General features: G+C 44.2%; 1 protein-coding gene across 1 annotated transcript in view; it reads right to left on the minus strand.

Annotated features, from left to right (window-relative positions):
- IPO9 (importin 9) overlaps window positions 1–12,473 on the minus strand; it is an 89,244-nt gene that overhangs the window by 23,451 nt on the left and 53,320 nt on the right. The window contains exons 14-16 of the mRNA XM_056557521.1: window positions 10,336–10,495; window positions 10,019–10,245; window positions 9,768–9,916 (exon numbers count right to left, since the gene is read on the minus strand). Of these exons, the coding sequence (XP_056413496.1) occupies window positions 9,768–9,916; window positions 10,019–10,245; window positions 10,336–10,495 (536 nt within the window). The remainder of the gene's footprint in view (window positions 1–9,767; window positions 9,917–10,018; window positions 10,246–10,335; window positions 10,496–12,473) is intronic.

The raw sequence follows: 12,473 nt of genomic DNA on the forward strand, positions 1-12,473 counted from the left end.
ACCCCAGTCCCAGGGGCAAACCGTGAGCACCCAGAAGGCAAAATTAGCTCGATTGGTGTAATCCAGATAATTGGAGAGCGAAGAGACTAAATGAATCGCACTCACCACGTTTGATGTCCCAGGTAGTAGATCGCTTCTTCTGGCCAGGTGTTTCTGGAAGAAGCGTCGGCTGACTCAAAACTAGTTGCCACCTGTGGTGTGCCCCTGTGTCTGAGAGCGGCTACTCTCACTCCCCGCTCCATGGATTCATCATCCTTGTTTATGCTGCTTATTATTTCGATGGAAAAAACATCTACTACCTGGGACATCAAACGTGGTGAGTGCGATTCATTTAGTCTTTTCGCTCTCCAGTATTGGAATATTTGTTTGCCTTCTCTACTATTGTAGCCGCACCGCCTCTGATCCCACCTCAGCAGCACGTTCTTACACCTGGCAGTAGATTGTCCCGATACACAGACTGGTAGAGTTTGCTTTGCAGTGCCTGACGGCTATTTCCCTTTCTCCTCCATTATTGTGTAATCAGATAACCCGAACGCCCCCCCCCCCCCCCCATCCCACGAGTACAAGGCCCCCGAAGGAGACAGACATGGGAACTGGAGGTTCCCGAGTCACCAGGAAGACGTACACAGAAGTATAAATGGTCAAGAAAGAGCTTAAGACACTAAAAAGGAGCATCCCAGAACACCAAAGCGGCCAGAGACCTTAAGCATCACGAAGGCCCAAAGAACCAGGAGGGCCAACCCCCCAAAAAAGAAGGCACGCCACAGCAGTCTAGGATAGCGTCCAAGCCAAAGAGACTAACCAGAGTTGGACCCCAGCAGTCCGAGAAGACCAGAGCACTCCGAAGCAACATCCCATCAGGATGGGAACAGAGGGAAAAACATAAGGGAATCCAGCAGAGACTACCAGGTGCAGGGCACAGGGAGGATACTCTAGAAGACTGTGGTGTCAGTGTCAAACAACAGACACAGTCAAGGGAAGGATAAAACCCAGGGAGATTGCGCCAAGGGATGAGGAGAGAGATGGCTCCATCTAGGTAGATGACAGAGCTCAGCGAAATAGTCCCCCTAGCAGAGGGGAAAAACAAGGGGTGGTCAGGAGAAAAACCTAGGCACCAACCACGCCAGCTCCCTGATCCACGTACCCCAGGTGGAAGGGGGATTGACAAGTGTGCCAGGCACTGTCGAAGCAGGGAAATGCCACCCTACGGCAACGGGACGAAAAATACTGGGTGGATGGAGCCCCCCAGGAACCCTACGACATCATATAGAGATATGAAGGGATTAGAATCCTGGATACAGGTGCTGGGCAAGGAAACCAAGACATGGCTACGTTGCACAGAACAACCAAAAGCGTTGAGCGGAACACCCCAACGGGGTAAAACCTTGGACCAGATGGGTGCCAGCTGAGCCATCCTAGACGTGTCTAAGGCAACAGAGCAGACGCCTGAGCCACACTGCACAGGAAACCAGGAAAATACCTGGAGGCAAAGGGCGGCCTGAACTGACTGTTGCCCCAACATGCCCCTTGCCAGAACAGAGATGCTCAACCATCACAGGACTTCAGAACAAGACCACAGGAAGGCCCAAGGCACACCACAACGAACAGAAGGAAGGGTTGACTCTACATGTGCAGAGGACCTAGCATACGTAAGGACATAGACATGGTTACCTCACGATAGTAGAGGGGAACCAAACTGCAGACATGAAGGAAACCCCAGACATCCAAGAGTCCAGCAGAATGGAAGACACTCAGCACCCAATTCACAACCATGCCCCTAGCAGACCAATGTGGCACTCTTAGAAAAGGGGAACAGAGTGCAGCTATAGCCATGAAAAACCATGGAACCTGCAGGAGACTCCCACACCCAAGCTCCTAATAATGCTACACACCAGGACTGCAGTCGTAGATGCAAGAGATGAGGGATGCATGTGGGGCAGGAAACATGCAGACAAAGAATAGGTCCCGTGAACCTATAGGCACATTTTGTGGAACTTCACATGGAAGGAGTCACCAGACTGCAGTCAGGTGAGCGGCAGGAATGGGGGAGGTGACCTGGTGGATCAGAAAGCCATGCAGACAGTCTGACTACCTGGCATAGGGGCCATGGCCACACCGGGTCCCACATCCAGAACCAAACACTAAAAGTGGGCTACCAGCCTAAAGCCATGAGAGCGGCAGGCATTTGGAGAGGGACCTGATAAAGTAGGAAACCCAACGAACCAGCATGTGGGGTATTGCAGAGTGCTCACGGAGCAACATGAGGACACCCACTCTGAACTACGCCTAGGCAGCGGATTATCTGAACTTCCGCCACACAGTGGGAAGTGTATGGTAGTTGACCTGATGTAGCAGTAAACTACGGAGACAGCCGTCCGTCTGAAAGATGGAGGATTCCTGAGCACATAGGAGCACTCCTTCGAACCCGGAATGCGGCCAAACTTATGGGCAACCGGTGGTGTAGGAGACCATGGAGACAGACTGGCTGACTGTCAGCAGTCCCTTGTGCCTGCAGGAACCCTCAGATAGGGTCCTCACACCAACAGTGAAGTACAGGAAGCCACAGCTATGCATGTGGCAGCCCAGAAATGGGAGACAGACACGGCGGAAACTGTGCAGACAACGGCGTAATGAGTGTCCCTCCAAGTGCCAGTGATAAAGGGACACAGTCAAATAGACAATAACTGTGCCCCTTGACGAATGTAGAAAGACAGACCCCCATGGGCGGGTTAAAACATGCGATCATCTGATTGCATATTCTGATCAGTGCTACGCCATTTCAAAGCACTGATCGAGTGTAACCGGCGATCTGCTGCTCTAGCCTGCTGCACAGGCATGGAGCAGTAGATCGCCAATCGGACAACGGCGAGGCAGACGAGGACCCTCCCGTCATCCAGTAAGCTCATCGGGACATAGCAATTTTGTCGCAATAGTCCCGATCAGCTCCACTGAGCTGCGGGGATTCTTTTACTTTTGTTTCAGACGCAGCAATCAACTTTGATCGCGAAGCCTAAAGGGTTAATGCCAGGCATCGGCCCGATCGGCCATGCACGGCATTAGCCATGGGTCCTGGCTGCCCATAGGATTACCCGTTCTCCACCGGTGAGAACGGTTTAAACCTGTTAAGCTTGATCAGGGCAAGCTTGTACAGATACGCCCTGAATCCTTAACCCCTTAAGGACCGGGGGTTTTTCCGTTTTTGCATTTTCGTTTTTTGCTCCTTGCCTTTAAAAAATCATAACTCTTTCAATTTTGCACCTAAAAATCCATATGATGGCTTATTTTTTGCACCACCAATTCTACTTTGTAATGACGTCAGTCATTGTGCCCAAAAATCTACGGTGAAACGGGAAAAAAAATCAGTGAGAGACAAAATTGAAAAAAAAAAACGCCATTTTGTAACTTTTGGGGGCTTCCGTTTCTACGTAGTACATTTTTCGGTAAAAATGACACCTCATATGTATTCTGTAGGTCCATACGATTAAAATGATACCCTACTTATACAGGTTTGAATTTGTCGCACTTCTGGAAAAAATCATAACTTCATGCAGAAAAATGTATACGTTTAAAATTGTCATCTTCTGACCCCTATAACTTTTTTATTTTTCCGTGTATGGGGCGGTATGAGGGCTCATTTTTTGCGCCGTGATCTGAAGTTTTTAACGGTATCATTTTTGCATTGATAGGACTTATTGATCGCTTTTTATTCATTTTTTCATGATATAGAAAGTGACCAAAAATGCACTATTTTGGACTTTGGAATTTTTTTGCGCGCACGCCATTGACCGTGCGGTTTAATTAACGATATATTTTTATAATTCGGACATTTCCGCACGCGGCGATACCATTTATGTTTATTTTTATTTACACTGTGTTTTTTCTTTTATGGGAAAAGGGGGGTGATTCAAACTTTTAATAGGGAAGGGGTTAAATGATGTTTATTCACTTTTTTTTTGCACTTTTTTTTTGCAGTGTTATAGGTCCCATAGGGACCTATAACACTGCACACACTGATCTTTTACATTGATCACTGGTTTCTCATAAGAAACCAGTGATCGATGATTCTGCCGCATGACTGCTCATGCCTGGATCTCAGGCACTGAGCAGTCATTCGGCGATCGGACAGCGAGGAGGCAGGTAGGGGCCCTCCCGCTGTCCTGTCAGCTGTTCGGGATGCCGCGATTTCACCGCGGCTATCCCGAACAGCCCACTGAGCTAGCCGGCATGCTTTCGGTTTCACTTTAGACGCGGCGTTCAACTTTGAACGCCGCGTCTAAAGGGTTAATAGCGCGCGGCACAGCGATCAATGCCGCGCGCTATTAGCCACGGGTCCCGGCCGTTGTTAGAGGCCGGGCCCGAACCGCTATGACGCGGGGCCACGCCGTGGCCCCGCGTTATAGATCGGGAGTGGACACATGACGTTCCAGTACGTCATGTGTCCTTAAGGGGTTAAGGATCGGGGATGCAGGGCATATGCATACGCCCTGCGTCCCCAAGAGGTTAAAGCTCCCTGTACCCCTTTTGATGTTCCTTGAGGGATGTAGTTTCCAAAATAGTATGCCATATGCTTTTTTTCTGTTCTGGCACCACGGGGGCTTCCTAAATGCAAAATACCCCCCCAAAAGCCATTTAAGCAAAATTTGCACTCCAAAACCCCATTGTCACTACTTCCTTTCTGAGCCCTCTACTGCATCCACAGAGCACTTTATATCCACATGAGGTATTTCCTTACTCAAGAGAAATTGGGTTACAAATTTTGGGGGGCTTTTTCTCCTTTTACCCCTTGTAAAAATTACAAAAATGGGTCTACAAAAAACATGTTCGTGTAAAAGATTTTTTATTTTCTCCTTCACTTTGCTGCTATTCCTCTGAAACACCTTAAGGATTAAAGTTTATGAATGTCATTTTGAATACTTTGAGGGGGGTAGTTTATATAATGGGGTCATTTATGGGGTATTTCTCACAGAAAAGTCTCAAATCCACTTCAAACTGAACTGCTCGCTGAAAAATTTCATGAAAAAAAAAAAGCTAAACTTTGAAGCCCTTTAATGTCTTCAAAGAGTAAAAACATATCAACTTCACAATGCCAACATAAAGTAGACATATTGTTTATGTGAATCAATATATAATTTATTTTGTACATCTATTTTCCTTACAAGCAGAGAGTTTCAAAGTAAAAAAATGTCATTACTGCACAGAGCAAACTCGCTCTGTATTGTCCCCAAAGGGGACTATAACATGCAGTACATTGACTGCAGTCACTGATCAATGCTATGCCATAGCATTGCATTGATTAGTGTTATCGGCGGTCGATTGCTCCAGCCTGGATCTCAGGCTAGGAGCAATCAATCGCCGATCGGATGCAGAGGAGGAAGGTAGGAACCCTCCTCGTGTGTCCTCACCCGATCAGCCTGACTGAGCTGCCGGGAATGGTTTTTTTGTTAAAGGGGTATTCCAGGCAAAACCTTTTTTTAGATATATCAACTGGCTCCGGAAAGTTAAACAGATTTGTAAATTACTTCTATTAAAAAATCTTAATCCTTCCAATAGTTATTAGCTTCTGAAGTTTTCTGTCTAACTGCTCAATGATGATGTCACGTCCCGGGAGCTGTGCATGATGGGAGAATATCCCCATAGGAACTGCACAGCTCCCGGGATGCGAGTCATCAGAGAGCAGTTAGACAGAAATCAACAACTCAACTTCAGAAGCTAATAACTATTGGAAGGATTAAGATTTTTTAATAGAAGTAATTTACAAATCTGTTTAACTTTCCGGAGCCAGTTGATATATATATATATATAAAAAAAGTTTTGGCCTGGAATACCCCTTTAACTTTAGATGCGGCAATCAACTTTGATCTTTAATACTGGACATCACTGCAATCGGTGATGTCCGGTATTAGCCACGGGTCCCAGCTACCGTTAGCTAACGGGACTGACCCGATATGACACAGGGTAAATAGTTTTTATGATAATATAGGGCTTTATTGGGAAAGGCATTTTTTTTTTTTACACTATTGAAAAACACTTTAGTTTTACCTTTTTACTGTTACACTACAATGCATCAGTACATCCATACTGAAGTTAAGTATACCTGTCAATATACAATGGCAGTTTGCCTGTGAGACCAAGCCAATAGCTATCCTCACAGGCTTCTGTACTTGGCAGACTAACATCCAGTTAACCCCTTAAGGACCAGGGGTTTTTCAGTTTTTGCACTAATTTTTTCCTCCTTACCTTAAAAAAATCATAACTCAATTTTGCACCTAAAAATCTATATGATGGCTTATTTTTTTTGTGCCACCAATTCTACTTTGTAATGACAGTCATTTACCCAAAAATCTACAGCAAAACGGGGAAAAAAAATCATTGTGAGACAAAATTGAAGAAAAAACTTTTTTTTTTTTAACTTTTGGGGGCTTCTGTTTCTACACAGTACATTTTTCGGTAAAAATGACACTTTATTCTGTAGGTCCATACGATTAAAATGATACCCTACTTATTATATATGTTTGATTTTGTCGTACTGCTGGAAAAAATCATAACTACATGCAGGAAAATGTATACGTTTAAAATTGACATCTTCTGACCCCTATAACTTTATTTTTCTGCGTATGGAGCGGTATAAGGGCTAATTTTTTGAGCCGTGATCTGAAGTTTTTAGCAGTACCATTTTTGTATTGATAGGACTTTTTCATGATATAAAAAGTGACCAAAAATACACTATTTTTGCGCGTACACCATTGACTGTGCGGATTAATTACATATTTTTATAATTAGGACATTTCCGCACGCGGCGATACCACATGTTTATTTTTATTTACACTTTTTTTTAAAATGGGAAAAGGGGGGTGATTCAAACTTTTATTAGGGAAGGGGTTAAATGATCTTTATTCACCATATGGGGCTATAACACTGCACACACTGATCTTTTACATTGATCAATGGTTTCTCATAGGAAACCAGTGATCAATTATTCTGCCGCTTGATTGCTCAAGCCTGGATCTCAGGCACTGGGCAGTCATTCGCCGATCAGACACCAGGAGGCAAGGTAGGAGACCCTCCTCGTGTCCCACAGCTGTTCCGGATGCCGCGATTTCGCCGCAGACATCCCGAACAGCCCCCTGAGCTAACCGGCAATGTTTTACTTTGAACGCCGCGTTGGGTTGATAGCGCACGGCATTGCTGCGCGCTATTAGCCACGGGTCCCGGCCGTTGTTAGAGGCCGGGCCCGACCCGCTATGACACGACATAGCCCCGCGTTATAGAAAGGGAAAGGACTCAGGACGTACAGGTACGTCCTTAGTCCTTAAGTGGTTAAATGGGCACGGTCAGATACTAAAACTTTTTATATGTTGTACATCTTGGCAAAACATTAACTCTTCTAATATACTTCATAAGAAAATTTTATTTCCATTTTATAGAAATCATGGTTTTGTCCAAGCTGAAGCACTGGCATGGACAAAGTCCAGTAAGTGAGGGTGGGTCTGATAGGACAGGAGCGAGCACAGAGGAGTGCCATCAGACAGGAGCGAGCACAGAGGAGTGCCATCAGACAGGAGCGAGCACAAAGGAGTGCCATCAGACAGGAGCGAGCACAAAGGAGTGCCATCAGACAGGAGCGAGCACAAAGGAGTGCCATCAGACAGGAGCGAGCACAAAGGAGTGCCATCAGACAGGAGCGAGCATAGAGGAGTGCTAGCTCACCCTCACTTACTGGACTTTGTCCATGCCTGTGCTTCAGCTTTGACAAAGCCATGATTTCTATAAAAATAAAACAACATTTTCTTATGAAGTATATTAAAAAGGTTAATGTTTTGCTAAGATGTACATGATATAAAAAGTTTTTGAATCTGACAGTGCCCATTTAAGTCCAGAGGACAGGATTCCCTTCAGCTACATTTGTACACCATGATCCATGTAGGTATAAGAAGTCACTGGGCTAGTAGTCTGGTAGTGTAAAGGGGTAGGAATTTGCTTTTTAAAGCCACAAGGATGACATGGTAGTAAAGTACATCAAAAAGACAAAAAAATCCACACTCGCCATCCCCCAGCTGATCAGCAGGCCGAAGGGCACCTCCAGCTACAAGGCAATCGAAGAGTTTCTTTCCATTTAAAAACACTAAAGTTTCACAGGTATGCATTAAAATCACAAGGGAGAAAAATAAAATTGCGCGGAGATTTGCTATTCGGCATATCTGCTTATTTAGTATATAAACAGGGATAGTACCCATAGATTCTATGCCATGACTAAGAGCTATATAGCTTAAAACGCTTATTTTTGTGGTTTGCCCTTTGTATTTTTAATGCATACCTATTCTATTTTAATGCATTGCAATTCTCTTCAAAAGTCTGGGAGAAGGAGGTGCCCTTTTCAGTCTGACTGTTTTTTTTTTTTTTTTTTTTTTTTTATATAAGAAAATAAAAGTAAAATCAATCTTAACCCCTTAAAGGGGTACTCTGCCCCTAGAAATCTTATCCCCTATCCAAAGGATAGGGGATAAGATGTCAGATCGCCGCGGTCCAGCTGCTGGGGAGCCTCGCCTACTGTAACTTATTTTTCGTCTGAAGTCATTGAGTGAGGGCATATTTCTGCGGGACAAGCTGTACTTTATTTTTTTATTGGTATAATTTTTGCGATACATGCTACCTTTCATCTTTTTTATTCCGCTATTTGCACCAAAAGTGGCGAATTTTATGCTTTTTTTTTACAGCGTTCACTGTGCGGGAAAATTTACATTATAGCTTTATAGTACTCGTCATTACGGATGTGGCAATACCTAGTATGTATGTGATTTGTGTTTTTTTTATGATAAAACAGGGCTTTTATTGGGAAAGGGGCACATTTTTTTTTACACTTAATACTTTTATTGAAGAACTTTTTATTTTTTTCACTATTTACAGTTTATACTATGCTGCAATACATTTGTACTGCAGCACAGTATGACCTGATGAGCTGCACACACTGCCTCTAGCTGGATCTCACAGGTTTTTGTAGCAGGCATACAGGAGGTCGTCATATGACCTCATACTGCATGGCATAACACCCTTCCCCCGTCAACACCTTAGATGCTGTGATCAGGATTGATACCGGCATCTATTGGGTTAATGCTGCCGGGATCCCGGTCCCGCCAGCAATCTCCTGCAGCGCAGAGCAGGAGATCCCTAGGACGTATGCATACTCTAGCTAACAAGCTAGCAACTTGGATATATAGATACGTACTGGGGCGGGTGGGGGTTAACATTGCAGTAGTTTTAAAATTAAGATTTAATATTAGGATATTGTAGAACATTATACCTGTGTGTTAAACTGGTCAATAACCCATTAAGTCCTGCCTCAGATGGGAACAAGCAGCTCATTGTGAAATACTATTAAATCATTTGAATGAAGGAATTATTTGAGTTTATTTTAAAGTTTCCCTAAAGCAGCAATACATACCTTTATCCTCAAGCTGGGGTTCACAACATTGGCCATTGCACATTGCCTTGGCCAGGGATTGGCTGAGGGGCAGTCTGAGCCCCGATGTCAATCCAAGCCCAAATGTCACAATTTCTGGAGGAAGAGGATAGCAGCCGGGATCAGAGGGGGACACCAAAGGCACCGCAGGAACGCTGAAGGTACGTAAAGTGTTTATTTTGTTTTTTAAACATGTGCAATGGCCAAAGTTGTGAAAAAAAACCTCCTGCTGGATAACTCCTTTTAAAGTCTGTTTTTATTTGACACATCCAGACAAAACACTAAAAAAAAAAAAAAAAAAATTACTTACTCCACAAAGACCACTTGGAATCTTCTCAGGAGGAGCCTGCATTATGCTAACAAGAGTTGGAATAAGCCGCATTTGCATGGCACCCTGACATCCCGGTATCTGTGCCAATTCTTTAAAAATGTCTTGTGCCAAAGATGCAACAACAGGATCTAAAAATAAAATTAAAAAAAATCTCTCTATATATATATATATCTGTGCATACAAACTAATTCTAAAGTAATTTTTTTCCAAGGAGACAAATTTTTTTTTACCATTACTGTACTTGAGGAAGATTGCAATGGTGAAAGGACAAATCTTAGATTCAGCATTTGCTGTAAACACCGGATCCACACTGCAGACAATGCACAGAGTTTCCATTACCAAATTCAACACCTCAGAAGTAAACTGTGCTGCAAGGTGTATAAGTCCATCAACCACACTTGGCAAAAAGGGCTGAAGAACATGAGTGCTTTCTGAGATTTTGAGCTGATCACAATACCTACAAAAAAATCAACACACAAAAACATGAAAAAGATAAAACAATACAAAAAAAAAAAAAGAAAAAAAACACAAGGGAAATTAAACATACCCCCAAATAGCTCTGACAGCAGAAATGCGCACTGATGGTGGCTGATTATCATGAAGTCCACTCACAGTAGCCTGGAGGAACTGCTGAATTAACTCTGGAGACATAGCAGCTGTGAATCGACTTGCGGCCCAAAGAGAGCGCCCAAGTAGGAATGGGGAAACTATATGAGAAAAGAATTAAAATGTTCAAGCTCTGTATAATGACTGATGATATAGCTAAAGAGAACTGCAGCTCTGCTGCAACAACAATTATTTCTTAACGGCGATAATGTCATAGGTGGATATAGGGGAAGTCCATAGTGCTCAAGAAAAAAAATAATTTAAAATAAGCAGGGTATACTTACCTGCTGAATCCCACACTGTTGCAACCCTAATTACGCCATTGTCTCCTTCATAACTTCTTGATGGGGAGAAAGCCACTGCCAGACTTCATTGGCGGTGGCATATCTCCCGAAGAAAGAAAAAAAAAAAAGGAGATTTATTGTACTCACCATAAAATCTCTCTCGTAGCCTTCATTTGTGGGACACCTATACTGATGGGTATATGCTCTTGCCACTAGGGGAAAAAAAGTTGGCTTCTCCCTGGCAGGATATACCCACCCACTAAGTGAGGTAATCAGTTGTCAAAAAGCAGTAGGAGAAGCCAATAACGACATCTCTGTAGGACCCTGGAAAAGAATCACAGATGAAGAACCAGAAAAGATTATCCGGACAAAAAAATGAAGATATGTGTAAGTGCGGTGTCCCCCAATGAAGGCTACGAGAAAAAATTTACGGTGAGTATAAAAAAAAAAACTCAATTCCATGGTCTCTCTTCACCTCATGGGATGCACCAAAGCAGTCCCCTTAGGGTGGTAATAACCACTAGAGAAAGGAAAACAGAGACCGAACCCACTCATCTATAAGGTCTGCGGACAAGACCTCAGGCCAGAGACAACCGAGTCCCAGAAACTGAGCTCCCAAATGATCCCCCGTCCATGGAGATGGACTAGGACGCCAAAAGGAAGGGACTGTCCTTTGCAGAGATTAAACCTACGGTCCATATAGAGACACAAGAAAAAGTCAACTAGGAAGCCAGATGGGCCAAAACCACCCTGGAAGGAAGTAGGAAATCAACCCAAAGGAACACAGAACCAGACAGAGGGCTAGCCCGGCTGGAAAACAAAAAAGGAAAAAAGGGCACAACAAGAGAACCCCATCCAGGATCGACCGATTCAAGAGAACATGGTGGAAAGGCACCAGGGAGAGCAGTGTACGCCTGAGCAGAAAGCGAGCACAAAAAAGGTGGACACCAGAAAACCACTGAAAAAAAATAAATAAATAAATAAAAAAAAAATAAAAAAAGAAGAAAGAAAGACTGAAACCGTCTCGAGAGGCCTAGTGCATTAGATCGATGACATGAACATCTGGAGACCGAAAACTCCAAAGCAACATCCTGTCAGGATGAAAACAAAAGGGGGACCCAGCAGGGACTCCCAGGGTCTGGGCACAAGAAGGTCACTGTAGAAGACTGTGGTGTCAGTGTAGCACAACAAACACTGACATGGGTGATTGCGCCGAGGGAGGAGGAGAGCAATGGCAGGACCCAAACAGGCTGTGTGGATAGACTGGCTGTCACTGAGCCATACATGATTGCGTAAACTCCTCCGACAGAGGAAGGAAGGGAGAGAGAGAGAGAGAGCGAGCGCTCCATCTAGGCAGAAGATAGTAGTGGAGGGGAAAACAGGGGATGGGCAAGAGGAAACTCAGGCACTGACCATGCCAAGCTCCAGATCCCCATACCCACTGTGGAAGGTGGATTGTCAAGTGCGCCAGACACTGTTGTAGCAGGGAAATGTAGCCCTACAGTAACAGTAAAAAGGACTGGGTGGACGTAGCCTCCAGGAACCCTGCAATAACATACAGAGAGATGGAGGGATCGGGATCCTGGACACTGGTGCTGGGCAAAGAAACAAAGACATAGCTAAGAATGAGAGTAAGAAGCACACGCACAGCAACTAGAGATGAGCGAACTTACATTAAATTCAATTCGTCACGAACTTCTCAGCTCGGCAGTTGATGACTTATATTGCATAAATTAGTTCAGCTTTCAGGTGCTCCGGTGGGCTGGAAAAGGTGGATACAGTCCTAGGAGACTCT

The sequence above is a fragment of the Hyla sarda genome, chromosome 2, assembly GCF_029499605.1.
Source record: "Hyla sarda isolate aHylSar1 chromosome 2, aHylSar1.hap1, whole genome shotgun sequence".
NCBI lineage: Eukaryota > Metazoa > Chordata > Amphibia > Anura > Hylidae > Hyla > Hyla sarda.